General features: G+C 37.7%; 1 protein-coding gene across 2 annotated transcripts in view; it reads left to right on the top strand.

Annotated features, from left to right (window-relative positions):
* Nucleotides 1-689: 689 nt before the first annotated feature.
* NEURL1B (neuralized E3 ubiquitin protein ligase 1B) overlaps nucleotides 690-19,247 on the top strand; it is a 60,723-nt gene continuing 42,165 nt past the window's right edge. Inside the window, exon 1 of one of the 2 annotated variants that reach the window (XM_039352213.1) lies at nucleotides 690-940. In XM_039352213.1, coding sequence (XP_039208147.1) covers nucleotides 874-940 — 67 coding nt within the window. In that variant the 5' untranslated portion in view covers nucleotides 690-873. Of the gene's footprint in view, nucleotides 991-19,247 lie in introns of both variants that reach the window. The other variant, XM_039352220.1, reaches the window with a different exon arrangement.

Consider the following 19,247-nt stretch of genomic DNA (forward strand, 5'->3'; position numbering starts at 1 on the left):
CAACCTTTCTTTAGATGTTTTAGTCTCCAGGCTTTTAATCATCTTAGTTGCTCTTCTGTGCACTTTTTCCAATATCTCAACACCTTTTTTGTAATGTGCTGGGTCACAGAGGGAGGTCTGTTGTGTTTTAAGGAGCAGGTTTATGTCTGCCTGATAGCGGCTCGCCGAAATCAACTGAACTGGGCACGGTTTTGTCGAAATACGGTTTCATTGAATTGTAAGACAGAGAAACCACCGCATGGCGAGGATGACGAGAATCGCCATTCGTCTTAATATTCTTCTGGACGCAGCAATTCTGCAGGCTTCCCTCGGCCGAGATACCCCCAAATGATCACCGAGGGTAGGGTACAACATGCTTCTTCAGTCGCAGGATTGCCCCCCCTCCCCAAGTACAGCCCGGAACTGTGAACGATACTTTGCTTTCCAGCCGAATGTACCTGATCCTAAGCGCGCCCATTCCCCACTCACCCTTGGAGACTAAGCTTTCTAAGGTACCGGAGGCTTCCCCCCTCCACCAAGTCGACCGTTCCCGCAGCCTGCCTCCCCACGCGCGTATTGTGACGACACAACCGCCTAGGCTTGCTTCTTCGCTTCAGCGCAGCTGTCCCGCCTTACGTTATGCCAGGCAGCAGGCAGGCAGCTGCCAACTTTCAAACAATGCGTGCACGGTGGGCTCCTCCCCGGCTGGGCGGAGAAAAGGGTTGGGCTGCCAGCTCTCAGCCAACCCTTCAGAGGAGGCGGCCCCGGCCCCGGGGAGCTGCTGGCTGTCGGAGCTGCATTCAGTGCTGCTCCGGATCCTGGGCAGGGAAACAGCGAGCAAAGAGCAGCCCAACCGGGAACCGCCGGTGGCCCTCTCCGTCCCTGGGGCCGTCAATGGCCCTGACTCAGAGCGCGGTGCAGCTCGGACAGCGTCGTGCTCGGCAACCTCCCTCTGAGCGGCGTGAGTGAATGAGGGAGCGATGGGCAACACAGCGCACAAGAGCTTGGCAGGTACTTGGGGCGGGGCGTCTAAGAGCGCTGCCGCCTCCGTTAGTCCCTGCGGAGGTCGCACTGGACACGGGTCCAGGAAACCGCTCCGGGAAAGCCCTTTCCCCCGAGACAAGGATGCTTCCCTTTGGCTGCTAAGGCTGAGCTGTTCTCTGATGTCCGCTGGGGGTAAAGAGCGGCTGTGGTCCCCCGCGCCTCCTCGGCCTCCCCCGCTCTTTTTTCTCCTAGATGACCGGAGCTACCAAGTCCCTGCAAGCCGCTGCCCTTGAATCTAACCAAGGGGTTTTTGCATTGGCCCTTGTCATGCTGTCCGTGCGTCGTTGCAGTTCTCCTGGTGGTGCAAATAGTGGCGTTTTCTGGTCTTCTGAGTGTGTGCGTCTTTGTGCCCCGCCTTTTTTCCCCTTTGTAGCACGTGTTGCTTTCTGTCCTGTGGCCGGAGAATAAGATTTGTGTCGGGCACATCCTCAGCTACAATTGAGATAAGCTGTCAGGCATGGACGGCGTGGCGGTTTAGGCTTAGGCTAGCTAGGCTATAAGGGAGCTGTAAAGAAGGTAATTTATTTCTATGTATTTCTCTGTGCTTTTTTCTCCCAAAGCTTTGAAGCTTTTTTTTGTTTTTAAAAAAACTGTTTCAATTAAATCTCCCTCCAGAATTTAAATGTTACTTCAGGGCAGGAAATTGAGTGAAATTAGCAGCATTAGAAACCTCTGTAGTTTATAATTCTCTTCTGTGTCCATGAATACAATTGCGTGAAGTACTCCATAATGCCTCTTGCCATCTATCGCAAGATTTAAACCCTTGCAGGTGTATCTAGAGCCAAACCGGAAAGTAGGAGTAATGGTAGTCAAGGAGTAGGTGGGATGCTTCTTACTAATAGCTTTTCAGCTTGCAGAGCATGAAGGATTTTGATTTTGGAAAGCTGCTTCCATTCAAACAGATAATGATGGGAAATGGGTAGATCATTTGATGTCAGCAAGCTTCATATTTTCCTGGTTTAAAAAAAAAGTCATCTTTTCTAAATTCATTTTGACTTGAAAAGGAGAATCACTAGTTTTTATGAGAATATTGTATATCAATGCCAGTTAAAATGGCCTGGTGTGTAAAATGATACTTAATAATGATGTCCTCTTCAAAAACTGTCATCCCCTAGCAGGCTTTCATGGAAATAAGCTCCCTGATAAATCAGTGTGGTTGGCAGATAAACGTGCTTGAATTGACACAGAGGGTTGGGTAATGTGCACAGTTGGCAGATTAAACATGTGCAAGAGGACATATGCTGGAACTGGTGGCTTTTGTTCCGCAGCCAAGAGAGACAGACTGGCAGCAGAAATGACCAATTTCAGATAGAAAAGGCTTCCTTGTTGTGGAGAGTTTTGTCCTTCCTTTTAAACCTTTATGTCTGTATAATTGAATGAAGCATGCTTTTTAAAACACAGGCATGTTCAGGGTGCCATGCCTGCTCTCTCCTCACAGCCATTAAGATAAAGACAATGAATTTTAGCAGCAGCTGGGAAGCATTTTGATTTCCCCCCCCCCCCCCAAAAAAAACAACCAAGGCAGAAGGAGTTTTTCTTGCAGAACACTCCAAAGCAGATTTGCAGCTGAATGGAAAAGACACTCATTGCTATTATGAAAACTGAATCTTATTTTTCTTTTGAAAAGTTTGTATGGGTCATTATAAGAGAAAATAATATTGAAATATGTTTACAAATCTGGTGCAGTCCATGTCTTGGTTTAAAATATATGGCTCTCGCAGTCCATATTGTTCTGTGTTGATGGAAAATGAGTTCTGATTTATGCTTGCAAATGGATAATTGAGATCCCTCCCTTCATTTTTCTGAACGTGAACAGTTGTTGATGAAGAATTAACAGTATTGGATTACTGCTTTAAGGTTTGGTGAGCTTGTCCCCTTTTCTTTCCAGCTGCTGTTCTCAATCATTGTTCCTTTTGCTGTTTTTCCTTAAGCACAATATTACATTCAGGATATTTGGATTGTGTGCTCAAACTGCCAAATTATGGTTGCCCCAGAAAGCAATTATAAAGGTCTCCTGCTGCATGATGGGGCCCAAAGTTTAATATCTCCTTATGGCATGGCAAACTTTGGTGGCTTTAGGTGTTGGCATTGGAACAGTACCTATCTCTAGTTTGACTTTTACTTGACATTTATTTTTGTTACTTCTTTCTTATCCTTAGGGTTTGAATTACATATCCAAATAAATTGCAGTCACACCCTTCATTCTGCCAGAGGATGTTACTGGATGTCATTCACTCATACAGTAGTTGTATAATTGAAATGAGTTTTAGATTATGAATTAACTCTTGATTTGGAGGTACATGAAATGCTGAAATACATTTCTGAAACTGTGCCCTATAGATGTAGCTGTGCCCACAATCTGTGTGCATTACATTAGCATATGCAGTTTGAACTGGTTGTTAGTTCTTAATCCAGATCTACCTCAGAGGATGGTTGTGAAGATAAGACAGGTAAAATAAGATCTATCTTTGTTATCCTGAGTTTATTGTAGAAAGCACAGGACAGGAGTCTTACAAAGGAATAGATAGAAAGTGACACGTTCTTGCTAACTGGACCATCAATATGGATTTTCCACATTGTTGTACACATATAGGAATAAGAGCAACCTTGGACAACACTGATTTTATAAACAGGCTTAATATTAACATGCCCATCACTTGAATGAGCTATAGGGAATTCAGTTAATTGGGCATTTTGGTACGTCCATTAGCAATATAAGAATGAGCGAATAACTATAAATGTGAATATGTCATTGCTACACAGAGCAATGTGCTATCTGTCACATTACATGACTTCAGAAGAGTGTTGGGAGCACAAGACTGAAAAACCATTTTTCAATCCTTTAATATGGGAAACAATAAGGAGCTCCTACATACAGCATGTGAAGAAGGTTAAAAGGTTAATAAAGCTACTTTTCTCATTTTGCTATGCTTAACTGCTTATCTTTACAAAATCAGCTTTAGAAAAGAGCAACCTGCATAAATATTAAAGTTAATAATTAATAAACATTCTTGACTCGAAGGATCCTAAACTCTTATCTAGCAAACATCTTGTGTATCCACATTTTGTATCATATATCATAAGGACTTGAACAAAGCTATTTTTGTAATTCTAAAACCTAATAAGACTAAGAGTTACAGTGAATTTACATTCCATTCTGAATTTTGACTGTCATATATATTATGTATAATGCTTTGCGCTAAATTTGAATGGAGACCTCAGTGTCTGAGTTACAGAAGTGTTCAAATCTGTTCATCATTTTATTGGTTAGTATGTTTTAATGCACTATATTATTTTGCATTATATAGGATTTTTGTTTTTATATGCTACTCAGTCACATAATTTGAGTTGGGCAGCCATATAAATACATAAATGCACACATAAACAAATAACTTTTATACTTGCAAATATCCGTGAATTTTAACTTTTGTTTTAACCTGCTTTGATACCATTTATTAATAATGCTGAAAAAAATGTGCAACGTGTTTTTAAACATATTTGCACAATTCTTAGTATGTTTGGAAAAAAACATTTTCATTGGGGTGGGGCAGTTAATGTTTACAAAAAAAAATTCCTAAATTTTGCATAATTAAATTCTTAGCCCTTTTGAAATTGCAGGGAGATAAAGAAAAGCATGTAATTCACAAAAGATTTGAAATGAAAAAGTATTTGAATTGCATTTAATATATTTCTTACAATTCTGGTATTGACACGCAAACAGTTTTATAAGATTCTAGACAATTTGTGACTTGTTGGGTCATGACTGACCAGTGTGGTATGACTGCAAGCTTCTCATGTTTCCCTGTTCATTTATTAGAAGATTCCATGGACCATTTTAAATGAGGATCACATGTCATCATTTAACAGATATTGCCTTACTTCAGTGTGTCAAACCCAATTGCATCACAGCTATTTCGTGAGGTATCAAGATTTGTTTTTCCCTTGCGGGGCCAGGATGGACATAGCCTGTGCAGGCTGCATCTGGCCGGTGGGCCGCATATTTGACATGCCTGCCTTACTTGAACAGGGAGACAAAGGTGGGCAAAAAGTCATTACAAGCAGCAGCAATTTTCAATTTTCTGTCAGCTTTCTCATTGAATTTCCTTGTGGGAAGCTGGCAGTGAGCATCAGAAATTCCCCTTCCCTTCTCATCTCTTCCCTTCCCACAGGAGGGGAAGAAACAAGGGATTACTTAAGTGGCTGGGAAACTTTCATGGAACATTGAAAACAAGGATCACGTGATTGTAGCAGCAGCCTGGCAGCACTGAACAGCCACAACTTCCCCAAATTTCATTCCCTCATGAGTAATGGCTCCCAGTGTTTTGTAAGTTAGTCCTTTTGAGGAACCTATGGTGACAAAGTTTTGCCTTATGGCGCACCATTTTACTCAAAGGTTACAGACACAAGAGTTTTAGTAGTAGTATATAGATGGCATATGAATCCCATATTCTCTAGATATGCAACCTCCCCCCCCCCCATGGTATAGGTAATGTTGATGCTCCATATGAAATGTGCTTTTTCATTCAAGTGGTGTCTTTGCATTTTACCCTAGCAGTTGCTGGAAGTGTTAGAAATTCTTCTGTGCATCTTTAAATTCTTGGGCCAGCTCCCATATGAAGATGCCAAGGATGTTTAGAATGACTGTACAACAATTCTAGAATCCTTGGGAGTCTTCGGTATCACATAACAAAGGGTAAAACGCTCTTCTGGTAGATGCTTTTTTTTACTTAAAGAAATATCTCTTGCAGTAGTTGACTAAAGAGGCAACTTTGTACAAAATAGTAGCCTAGCATTTAAGCAAAATGCTTAATCTATGCTTTACAGATATTTGCTGAGTTTATTTTATTTTTTAAACTTGACATGAAAAGCTGAAGTTGATACATCTAGTCTAATTGCATGCAGAGAAAACCCAGATACTGTACATTATTCTCACTGACATCATAGAGAAAGCCCAAGTAATCAAAAAGCCTCTATTTTCCACTTATGTGTCCTTTAAAGTGTTAGGTCCCAACTGAATCCTATTTACTTGGAAAAAGATAATTATAGAATTACACTTTTAACACTTAATGTTTCTTCTTGGAAGTAAGGAATTGATTTAACAACTGCTTAATTAGTTTGATACACAGAAAATGGAGGCAATTCACATATTAACAATATTAGAGAAAGTGCTAGAGAATCTCTGATGACATGGAAATGTCTCTTATGCCCATGAAGTTGTTTTTGGCTGTATGTAGAAGTGCTTTGTCATTGCTGCCTTCTGGGATTTTTTTTTTTACTTCCCAATTTAACTTAAATCTCTGTTCTTTTGGTGGTCATTTATTCAAGGACTTCCCAGGTCCAATTCTGCTTAGCTTCTAAATATCAGCTAAAGTTAATATCAGTTAGATATTGTTATAAACTGTAATGGCTAATAAAACAGCATTTTATGCTCTCTTGGAGCTATTTGAATGAAGAAAAGTGTAGCGTTGTAATATCATGGAATAGTGAGAATAACTATTTTGAGACAACATAAGTATCTAAAGTGCTTTTACCAATAAAATGAGCATCTCTCCTAATCTTCTGTATTTTTTAATCCATGGGTCTTAGATTGCCTACTAACCAATAGTATGCAGACTTACCTGCTTCCATCCCTGACAGATTTGGTGCAATTCTTGAATGATATCTGCTTGTTGCTTTTATTTGGTATCAAGTCTAACTTGAACTCAAAATCTGAAGAGAGGCACATGGCAAAAAGAGAGAGAGAAAAAACCCTCTGGTATATATTACGTCAACAAGCTGTGATCCTTTCAGATCCTGCAAAAATTCTCCCATGTCTTTAATTGCTCAAATGCCATAAATAAATGTTATTGTTTATTACTTTATTGTTGGAGATAAGTTGTGATGTGGGCCATGTGTTCTACTGGATAGTGGCTATCAGATGACCTTTTAAGGCCTACAGATTTCAAGTTTGTTTTTCTTCATTCTGCTCTCAATAAAGCAAGTGGAAAACATTCTGTTAAGTGGACAAGACTTTGTTCTGATTTGACAAACTGGCAGAAAATTCTGCACATCAATGTCTTTGGATATATAAAATTGCCCACAAATTTAATTGTGTGATACTTGGTTGGTATGTAGTGACAGTTTGAGCCAAATTGTTATTCTTCTAAATGAGTTGATAACTTGCTATCCTTTCTTGGGGAGATCCTGTTTCACTAGGTACCGATACTCCTTTAGTATTAATTTTACATTTCTTTCTCTTTGTTAAATAGTCTTGCACATTTGAAAAATAATTTGGAAACATACTTTATATTCCATATATGCACAATTCATGATTATTCATTAAAGTAGCCACATTTTTTTCAGATGCTTATTTAAGTCTGGAAAAAAATGTGTCAGAGCATTAATATTGCATTATTGTTAATTAGAGGCTTCTTTAAACCAACAAGTACAATGGTTAGTACTTGAGAGATCATCAAAAAATATTGGAAACTGAGGCTAGTCTAGAGATTCAGATAAACATCCTGAAAATCACTTTCATAAGGTACTAAGAAAACTGTAAGGATGTTTTCATGAAATTGACTGGAAGACTTTAATTGACCCCTTTTTCTGTGTGAACATTATCTCTCAAAACTACCTACTGTGCCTTGCTGTCAGGTAATATTATATCCATCAAGGTGTGCGTGTTGATGAGAAACATAGGAAAGACAGAAATATTCCTAACATTACAACAAATATTTCAATAATTAGTATTTATAATCACCATATTTGGCCAGGTGCATAATGTCTCTTAGGACATCACCAAAGGATTTCACTGTTAAAGGTTTTTCTTTTTATTTATTGAAAATCCTTTAAATGCTGGAATCTTTTTTTGAAATTATTGCAAAACTCTGTTTTGTGGTTTGAGAAGCATTTAAGATAAACATTCATACCTTGCACAGTTCCAGGAGGCTTCTTTTGTTGAACTAACTATAGAATCCTAATCCAACAGATGGCCAGGCTGGAAAGGTATAGTTTAAAAACACTCCGTGTTAAGTTATCCTTTCCAGCCTGCTTCCCTCTCTAAATGACCATTCTGGGTAAGTCCACACATATGGAAGGCATACAGATTAGAAACCTTTCCCTACTCTCCCATTTTGCAAGTTTCATTCTTGATGGCATCTATCTTCAGCTTTGCTCTTCTAGACTTTTTTCTCCTTACTGACAAGTTTTAATTTCTCATCTGTTGAACTGATCTTTCTTTCTCCCTTTTTTAATGGAAAAAAAGTTCTATGTCATCTCAGAAAGTACCACATTTGTTTTCTGATAGAAGCTCAGGGTTGAATTGTGGAGTCCTTAGTGCTCTCTGGGCTTGGTGATTTTCTTGCAAACTTTTCATTGCCAAAGTAGGTAACATCATTAGTGCTACTTGATGATGTTACCTAGTTTGGTAATGAAATGTCTGCAAAAAACCACCAAGCTCAGGGAGCCCCACATTTAACTTTTATGGATAATGAAGATTTGTTCATCTCTGGAATTCAGTGAGATTTTATGTTTTTACTGCATCTGGCTTTATTCAGTTTATCTTTAGAGAACCTAAACGATGGATTTCCAGAGGTGCTGAAAAACTTGCCAGCTTGTCCAGGATAACACTAGAGAAAATAGTTGAATCTTTGAGTTGGACCACCTCTCAAACTGAGGGGCCAGTAATAAAACACCTTTATGAAAAGCCTTATACTGGATTATTCAAAAATCACAGGAATGGAAAGAAGGTTAGGAGACTATGAATAATTTTGGATAACCAGTGGTAGGCATGTGAAACTTCTGAATAGTTTGTCCAAGCTGAGAACCATACAATACTGCTAGCATTTAGATTTTGTCAATTCCAGGAAGTATATTGCAGACTAATAGCTACAGCATTTGTTTTTCTTTCTTTGGATGAACCTGTAAAATGGAAGTGGAAGAGAGGGGGAAGAGGCAGGATACATAGTTGGCAGCCTTTATGCACAAACGCTTGAAACTGAAATGTCTCCTGGGTACAGTATTTGACTGTGTTATAAATGAATTGTTTTATTTCTAATGCATCCACTTAGCCATGGTGTAAGCACCTAGCATCTGTCATCAATGAGAGAAAAGGCCTGATAACATTGTATTCTTCTTCCTCCACACAAGCGAAGCAATTGCTATTTATTCCTAAGGCTTTTTCTTATACAGCTGACATCCCTGCTATATGTAACCAAGATTAAAATAACTCCAAAATAAATTCAGTGACAAATTGAATCCAGCTTTGCTGAGGCCATGTTGGATTATTCAGGCCTGCGTGCATTGAACCAGTTTGGTTAAGACACCAGACTAGAAACTGGAAGATCGTGAGTTCTAGTCCCACCTTTGCCATGAAAACCAGACGGGTGACCTTGGACCAGTCGCTTTCTCTCAGCCCAGAAGGGAATGGGAGGAAGAAGATGTATTGGATATGTTTGCCATCTTGTGTTATTTGTAAAAATAATAAAGGTGGGATATAAATAAATAAATTGTTCAAACTGGTTTATGCTCTGACCTACAGAATCTTTCCAGGCTGATCAGCGGCATCTACTTCTAGTGTCTGAAAAAAAATTACCTCAGGTAACCATACTTGTTTCACATACTATTAAAAATGGGGTGGGCATCCTTTACTGCAGGGTGCTCTCCTGGAATGAAGCCTGGTTTCTATGCTTTACAGTGGGAACATGATGGTGCTTTCTGAACAATCCCTTTTTAAGCGCCAAGTCTTAGCCCTGTATTTGGATTGCCCCTGAGCTTCCATGAGCTTGACCAGCTTACCATCTGCACTTTACTTAAACTGTTTCACTTCAGTTTGAGAATTTGTATGTTTGCCTAAAAAGGGCTGGATATCCTGTTTTGACACATGATTTTTGGCACCTTTCAAAATAATTAAGACTTTTGGATTGTTCATTCACATTCTTTTGTTTCAGTGCTAAAGTTTTATAGTCTTGTTTGGAGAAAGTGAGCATCCATGGGTGATTTACAGTTGATGGTTCCTGTGCAAGATTTCATAAAAGCCCTGTTCATCTTCTAAAAAAAAAAAATTCCACAAATCTTATTCTAATCAAACGTAAGAATTTTTGTCTTTAAGGCAAAATAAATTTAACTGTTTCTAAATAAAAGAAACAACAGGGTTGGGAGCTAGCCAGTGGCAAGAGAGAAGAAGAAAAGCAGCTGTTTCACAGAAGGATAAGAAGAGTGAGAAACTATTAATGAAACATTTTCACTTGTCAAAGATTTCACCTTTTATAACTTGAGATTATTGGGCTACTTGGTACTAAAAGTCATGGCCTCTCTTGAGCTGTTAGGACACAGGTGTCAAACTAGTCACGTATGATGAAACAGCCTGTGGGCCAGCAGTTTGACACTCCTGTTAGGATATGCTGCTTTTATTCAAAAAATACACAAGGCAGGTTTGGTCTCCAAACATGCCCCAGGCTGATAGAAGAGGAAAGTTATCTGAACAGCTTCCCCCCCCCCCCATTTCTTTTAACAGCTGCTGAGATTTACAACAATTCAAATTACTATAATAGGAATCTGCCTCTTTGATATTCCCTCCTCACCCCAAAAGATGCCTCTCTGTCAACATTGGAATTCTTAGAAAGTTGGATAAAGGAAACATTGGATAAAAGCAATCCTTCAGAATAATATAACCCATTATTTTCACACTTCTTCTCATTTGGGAGTAGGGAGCCTTATTTAATGTAAATCAGCATATGTTCTTCCATATTCCTTTGTGATAATGTTTTGCCTGTGTGTTCTCTGAACTGCCACAATTTGTATCTGGCTTTTTTTTAATGATACCTAAAACTAATCTGATCATGTCAAGACCTTTTTCTTCATTGTCTGAACTTGACTTGCACACTTTCCAGGAAGCAGGGAGTAACAACATGAAAGTCATTCTGTTTTGGTACAGGCATAGTTGCAGTAGAAATCCTTATTTAGATCTTGTGCAGGGTATAAAAAAGTTTCACAAACTGGTTTGGCATATACATCATCTGTTTCAGTTTAATATAATTTAAATATAAAACTGTACATGGTATAGCCAAGTGGAGTAAATTAATCTAAAATAGTTGGAAACAAGCATCAACAGTAAGTAGTATGATGCAGGTATGAGAAAGTAAATGCTAATATGTATTTATTGGTAGAGTTTATATTTTAATTAAACTTAGACATCTGTAACAAATGAAAAAGTTCTATATCTTCTAAACTGAAACTCTACCCAAAATGGAAACAGGCCACCAATCTTCATCCCTGTTTTCCAGACTCTGTCTCTGAAAAGAATAGAGAGTAGAAGCCTGTAGGAATCCAACATATATGACTTTTTGGAGACACTTATATTTCATTTTGATCATGATTTGGGTTCTGCTGAATTCCATGACTGCATCTTGTTAAGTGTGACTGAGCACTTCTTTGAAACTGGTGGTGTTTTCCAATTCTCACCTGGTTCAAGCTCATGTAATGATTAAGATTCTTTTCCAATTAGGAAAAATAAAATGTTATTTTGTTTTTGCAGCTGTTGTTCAGTTTAATTTCCCAAGTGACTTATTTCGCTTTCTAATATCAAGTCAAAGTTTTTTGTAGGAGCAGGTGACATGAAGTTCATACATTGGTACTCAGAGCTAACTAATTCAAATAATCATTTTCATTTTATTTTTCTCCAAAGCAAATTGGGAGGGAGTCCTCTTAAATTAATTTACTCATTCTTGTTTCACCTTTTCTTGTTGCAATGATATAATTATGGGGGGGGGGTAGTGTTATTTCTGTGAATTAAAGAGTCTTCCAAATAATTTTCATTTGATTGTAGTCTTACAAACTTTGTGTGTGGGGGGGGGGTTATGCAAGAAGGTGGCCTCACTCACTCACCATCTGATTTATTGTTACCAGCTTTATCCATTTGAGGAGGCTCTTGTATCTGCTTAAAAAGTCCTTATTAATTTCTATTTGTTCTGCCCAGAAGTCTAGCAACAGAATAATGCTACAACAAATTCTATAAATAGATATAGTGATTTCATTATTTACATAAAAGTAACATTATTCCTTAGAAACTAGTTTCTGTAGCATTTAGTAGATTACAATAGAATTGTCATAAAATTAATATGATATTGTGAGCCAAAATATTGAGTAGCCATAAAAATAAAACATTTTTTAAAAATCGAAATGCTGAAAATCATCGCACTATGTCCAGACACAAACCAACATCACTCTGGGCTTTCTCTTATAGAAAGTAAAATTGCTTTGATACTTTTGTCTCTGAGTACCTGTCAAGTGGTTACTGGGTGAAATGAGTCAGAGATTAATGAAAAATTCCCAGTGTTTTAAAAATGGTACAAAGAGATAATCAATTTTTAATCTTTTTCTCATACCTTGGTTAAATGTGATGGTAACTTTTTCAAAGAGTTACTGTGACTTACATCTCACTTTCATCTAATCATTTTTTTCAACCTACGAGAAATAATTAGACAGCTACCTTGATCTTTTTAAATGGTATTTTCTCATGCCAGAAATTGGTCCCAGAGTCGTAGGTCTAGTAAATATTGTAACAAGTACTCAATTGTTGGCATAAACAAGGTGAACTTATTTTAAATCTTCCTGTACTGCTGGGAAGTTAATTTTTTTATTTTTGCTGGTGGGCAGAGATGTATGATAGTTGTGAAACATTTTTTTCATGTTGTTCCATGTGCTCATAATATTAAAGTCTATGTAATAATTGTTTTTAATTATGTTACCTATTGATTATCCATCAGAACTCAGTCAATACATTTCTGAATTGTTTTATTTTGGCTTTGGAGAAATGGTTCTTGAGTCTCAACAGACTTATCTATTTAATCTCCTACTTATTGCCTCACAAACAAAAAGAATTTACAGTTTCTGATGTAAAGTTTCTTCTTTGCTTTGGCTTGAGGGACAAGGGAAACAACCAAGCTGTAGAGAGAGATGCTTTGGAACTAAAGTGCATATTCTTTGTTGTTTATTTTGGTTACCCAAGTAGTTAATAGTTTAGTAGATGAAAATCATTTCATTTGCAAAGCATACACTGATGTACAAAAATCACTTTTTGTAACCACCCTGAAAATAGAAACTATTGATAGAAGAATTTGGTTGTGTTTAGATGTAGATTTTGTATGTTAACATTCCAGGCCAAGAAGGAATGCTATGTATAATTTTTCACTTGAAAAAATATATCTCATTATAAATCCAATTTTAGGTCCTTCAAACAGAGCATGTCTCAAAAAGCTCCTCCCATATTTTTAGAAATTACTGTTTTGCCTATTATAGAACTGCTTACTTTTTCAAATAGGGATTTATTATTTATTCAATTTGCACCTATTTATATGGATTATAGAAATATCAGTTTTTCATCTGACCAGTCTAATCCAGTATCATTTGCTTTGAGAGGTGGCTCCCCAAGGATTTCAATCACACACATTTTGAACTACTTGTTACCTGAGATCCTGTTAACTGGAAATACCAATTATCGAATGTAAGACTTCCTTTATGTGAAAACTATGTTCTTTTCATGGCATAAATGATGAAGACATCTTCATTTTCTAGAAGCTGTGTATATAAATCTTCCCTTCTTTAAACTCCTCTGGTGATCAGTAACATAAAACCGTTGCTGGTGCTGACTTCCAAATGTAGTCAGTAAAATGCAGCTTGGTTCTGCTGGAGTGCTGCTTAGCTCTCACATTTTAAGTCTTTTATATACTCGCTATAAGCTGTACATTCCTTGATCCAAGATTTGTTGTTGAGAATATTCACAGCATTTGGAGACTGATGTAAGTGAAGTATGCTACTAGAACATTTCTGAGCCTCTGAAGTATATTGTGTTCCTTACATTTTCCTGTGCCTTTTGCTACATTGCCAAATTCTCCCACATATCTTCTGTTTCGATATCATCTGTCATTGTAAATGCTTGTCAGAACTGCGGATTTTTGAGGACAGTTTTAGGAGGTTCTGGAGCAGTAAAGATTACTGGCCATAATTTTCAAAATGAAATGGCTGATTACTTAACTCCTCAAATTACTTTCCACCAAGAAGACCTTTTGATTTTGATTTGACTAATGGAAGAAAGTGGGGTGAGGATTATAGGCCAAGGTGTGCCCAAATAAAACCATTTATGACTATCTTGCAGAAAAATAGGTGCAATTTGTACTCCATCATATTATGTGTTATTCTCCTCAGTACTGTATTTGTAAGTCAAAGCCTGAACTTTGTTCATAGCTATATTTTTTATGTCTTCAACAAAAATTGGACAAGTTCCTTCTTTTTCTTTTTCAAAGCCATTTCCTTCATTATGCATTTTCTTTAAAGGTGAAATTACTGTATGTTACTGCATATTTATCGTACCTTCATTTCTTTTCTCAGAAGCTAGATTACTTCATCCAACTAGATGGCTACACATTCTGAATCTGGGACTATCAGAAAATTAGATCTCATTAATAACTAGATGAGAAACCAGAGGATATTCTCAAGAGGAACATTCTAAAACACAAGTCTTTAACTCAAAAGTGGTTCTAAAGTTTTTCTTATGTTATCTTTTCCCCCAATCCCAGGAATTTCTCCTTTAGGGCAAAGGGAGTCAAGAATGGACCTTCTCAGTGCCAGGATTTTGACTTGAGAATCCTGATTAAAAAATGGACACTTGTACAATTCACAAATTGTGCTTTTGGCTTGAAACTAGCTATTGATGTTGTTCCTAAGATTTATGATTTTGCAAGCTGTTCAAATTTTAATTCCAACCTATGACTTGGCATGATCTATAGACCCATGCATAATGTACATCAGTTTCTATTGGAGAATCTACGGTTTGTAGTCTCCATCCCAGGCAGGAAAACACACTGTGCTAAGACCTTGGAAATGTCCTTTTCCTTTTTGGTTTCTTTTTTCTCATCCTAAGGGAAAGAAAGTCTTAATGCATCGGATGATTGTAATGAACAAATTCTGCTTTGGAAACTGCTTAATAACTGATCAACTACTAAAAACTGTAGAATTTTTTTAAATACTTCATTCCAAATACATTAATGCAGTCACTGTTATTTCTTCCCTCTGGGTAAACAAAAGAAATGGGTGAGACTGAAAGACAGAGATAACTGTAAATGTATTAATCCCAAATTGTAGGGGAATTTTTAAGTCTGCACATTTGAGAGCATCAGATGGGGAATCATGGCAGTTTTCATACCCTTTATTTAACATGGTTGTATTTCTTCCCTAATTGATTTATTTTTGGCTTCTACCCCCTCTATCCTCCATTTCTGTGAAGCCAAGAATAATTTATTGACGTCCTTACTATTTCTGATGAAAGTCCTATCAAGTGCAGAGGTCTCTGTATGTGGGCATCTGTATATAACTGTATCTATACAGTGTAATACAATATTTTGCTAATATTCAAACCAGCTGCATACGACACATTCTTTCTTCATAGTTAACTAAGTTGGTCCTTAGGCTGTTTTAGTTAAATTGTCACACACGTCTCCCTGCGATGTGTTAGGTTGTATAATTTGTAAGCTTCATTATTTAAGAATCTTGTTGTAATGATATGTGCATTGCTTTTCTCCTTTTTTTCACCCATATTTTAAAAATTGAGTTGGATGGGTAGATGGATTTCACCTAGCTATTAACTGTTACAATTTTCCCAGGATTCCCATTTGGGTCCCAAAACAAAATTTTGCCCTTGAACCATAAATAGCTGAAATTCCAGAATTTTTATTTGAGCAGTTCATGTTGTTCCTCCCAACAACCCTTGGTTTTTATTTTTATTTTCCATCCTCCAGAGGGTTTCTTCAGGGTATGCTCATGTGATGTATATTTTATCAGTGCAGGATTTAATCCACCTATTACTGACAGCATGATGTTTCCTCAGCTATACAGTATAAGGGTAAAGTACATCATAGTGGTAAAAATAATAAAATAGCAACTAGTTTTCTCCCATTTGCAGTGTGGACCACAACGGTTTATTATTTGCATGAGCAGTGAGCAGAAGAAAAGAGATTTATGAGCTGGTGTAACTCTCTGAAAGAGTTGAGATACATACAACAGAAGGCAACAACCTACTTATTTTTCCTGATGTTTCCTGATATTTGTTTCTGTATTATAAGTCAATGGCCAACGGGGTCAGGGGAGAGGATGTTAAAAGAATGCTTGTTCTTTTCTTCTTCTTTCTTTTTTTGGAAGTTCTGCAATATTGTAAAGGAAGTGACAGAGGTCTGATTTTGCTTGTTGTTTAATTTGGATTAAGGAGCCTATCGTCCCCTTGCCTGGGAATATATCTGATTGAGTCCTGTTGGATACATCTTTGAATATGCATATATAACTGTGTAAATAGCAATTTATTCTACTGTTCTTCGGGGGGGGGGGGAGGGAATCCAGCAACCCTGCTTCCATAAATGGCTTTGTATTAGTTAAGGAAAAAAGAGAGCGGGATGAATGATCCCATTGTATTATTTGCGTGATGATTGCTTATTTTAATTATTTTTAAAGAGGCTGAAGTTTTACACCTGTTTCTTAGGACTAAACCACATCGCATCTAGGAAGACTCACTTCAGTTATCAAAGTTGTGCAAAGCCTCAAAGCTGGATTTAAGTTTGATCGAAGACTTGATTGAAATATCTCTGTGAAGCTTCTCCACAAAGCAGTGCCTGGTTTCTGTAGAGCGCTTTTGTTAGAGCAGCCACTTCAGTAACGTTTAACCTTCTGCATAAGCCCAGACGTTCCTGTCAGAAACAAGACAACCCTTTTCAATTTCTCAGCTGGAAGTAGATCAGCTTGGCTTTCCAAATTGTGGGGAATTTTTTGGTTCTAAACACAAAATGATGCTGTGGCACATAAGGGGCTCTCACATAGCACCTGCCTGCAACTCCTTGAAGCAGCTGCATCTTTTCTTAAGATTGTATGCTTTTCTTCTGCAGTTGAAGCATAATCCAGGGAAAAAAAATGCATTTGGTTTAAGGAGTAGCAGACAGATGCTGAAAGCACACAACGTCTCCGCTGAGCTACCTTTCTTCATTTTGAGTTGGAATTGTTGCACAGTATCAGTAAGCAACATGGCTCTGTAAAGTATTTGAAACAGTACGCAAGTATGTGTGTGAAGTTCTTACTTTGCAATTATTAAAGCAGTCACAATGTTTCATGCCTGCTTAAGAGGCTGCTCCAAGTGGTCTCCACATGCTTAGTTGAAAGAGTAAACAACTCAAATATGAAAATAAATCCAGAAACACTTTTTTTAAGCAGCTGCATATATTTTGCAAAAGTTGTGGCTGTTTTAATGATTTAAACAGAAATGCTTTATATGTGCTATGCAGTTTGCCTTGCGACTGATGATCATGCTTAATTTGGAAGTGCCTTTGAAGAGGAAGAAAGATGTTAAAAGGTTCTGTAAATATGATGCGGAACCATCCAATTAGAAGAGACCTTGGACGTCATTAATCCACCCTCCTGCCCAATACAGAAATGGCCATCCAATCTTTCCTTGAAAGTCTGCAGTGACAGAGCACCCACAACTCCAGAAGGCTGACTGTTCCACTATTCAATACCTCACGTAGTCAGGAAAGTCCTCCTTATTTTCAGGTTTGGGTCGCTCTCCGTAAAACGTCCACCCCTTGGGACTTGTTTTATCCTCTGGTACTATGGGAAATAATTCCTTATCTTCTTCCCTCTAACATCCTTTCATGTATCAAGTCTGCTATCTTGTCTCCCTTTAACTTTCTCCTCTTTAGGTTAAGCATTCCTTTGCCCACTCTTTGTAATAGTTAACCTCCAAAACCCTCACCATTATGTAAACATAATGAAATAAAAACCAATATGTAAACATAAGGAAGCAAGCATAAGGAAATACAGGGAGTCCTTGCTGGTAACCACTCGTTCAGCATCCATTTGAAGCGGCAATGATGCTGAAAGAGCAATATTTAGGACTGGTCCTTGAAGTTCCTGTCATCCCAGCATTCCTGCAGTCACATGATTGTCATCTGGATGCTTGACAACCACCTTGCCTTTATGATACGATCAGCATCTTGCAGTCATTTGATCAACATTTGTGATCTTCCTGGCTGGCTTCTCACAAGCAAAGTTGATGGGGAAACCAACAGGGAAGGTCACAAGTCACTCTAGTAAGTTGCTTACAACTTCTGCCTGGAAGAGGCCATCCCTGGCCTAGCCTGGCCACACCCAGGCCCTACCTCACAAGCCACTCACGTACCATCTACCACCCACAGCAGCAACCCTGGCCCCACTAACCATCACACTGCACTTTACCTACCTCCTTATGAGTTGCTTAGGACTTCCTTAACGACCTGCAATCTTCACTTAATGACAGCAACAGGGATTGGCAGGATTGCTGTTGCTAAGCGATGCAGTCATGTGTCTCTTTTTGACTGCCTCAGTTAGCAATGGAAATTCTGCTCACAATTTATTTTTACTTATCAAATTTATTTTCTCCTCATCTTGCAGTTTGAGTGTCTCTAAGTTAACAATTACTGTTGTTAACCGTAGACTACCTACAATAACTTAGATATTTTGATTGCTTACATCTATACAAAAACTACCCTTTAATGCATTAGATACAGTGTATTTCAACAGGGAGGGAGAAGTATTTTTAAAAAAACAAAACACCAGGCTGTGTGAGGCACCATAAATGAATCTATTTCTGATCTTGGAAAATTGGCTGGTATTGTTTTCCTTCCCCCAGTGACCTGCAGATGCTTTCTAAGGCCTTCCTTGTAAGTTTGCCCATGCAGGTGAAGGAAAAGGCTGTTTAGAAAAAAAAATCCTTGTAACATTTCTTTTATTTTGAAGAGATTTTTCATTTTCCATAAGTATTATCAGGAGTTTCAATTGCTCTTTTCTGTCTAATGGGTTTGCAAGAGATGAATTTGCATGGGGACAAAATATGGCAAAATTTGTCATGGTTTGTTTCTTCAATGTGAAGTATTGGAATGAAGAATGAAATCAATAAAGCTGTCAATTCAACAACTGGCTCATGGTAATTAATTTTATTCCCTGTTTAGATTAATAATCTAAAAGTCTTGTTCCTTCACAGAATTCTTCACATAATTAGCATTTATCACTTTACCTATATTTTAGTAATTTCATGTGCAAAATGAAAGAGTAAAAATTAGGCAAACCAAAACTTGCATAATGGGTGTTCTTATTTTCATTATTAAGTGTGGTGTCTCTGAACTGATGTACACATTTTAGGAGAGCTTTGATGGAAAGTAAGAAGATAATGAAAT

The sequence above is a fragment of the Crotalus tigris genome, unplaced genomic scaffold, assembly GCF_016545835.1.
Source record: "Crotalus tigris isolate CLP2741 ecotype Arizona unplaced genomic scaffold, ASM1654583v1 scf7180000017568.12009008, whole genome shotgun sequence".
NCBI classification, from domain to species: domain Eukaryota; kingdom Metazoa; phylum Chordata; class Lepidosauria; order Squamata; family Viperidae; genus Crotalus; species Crotalus tigris.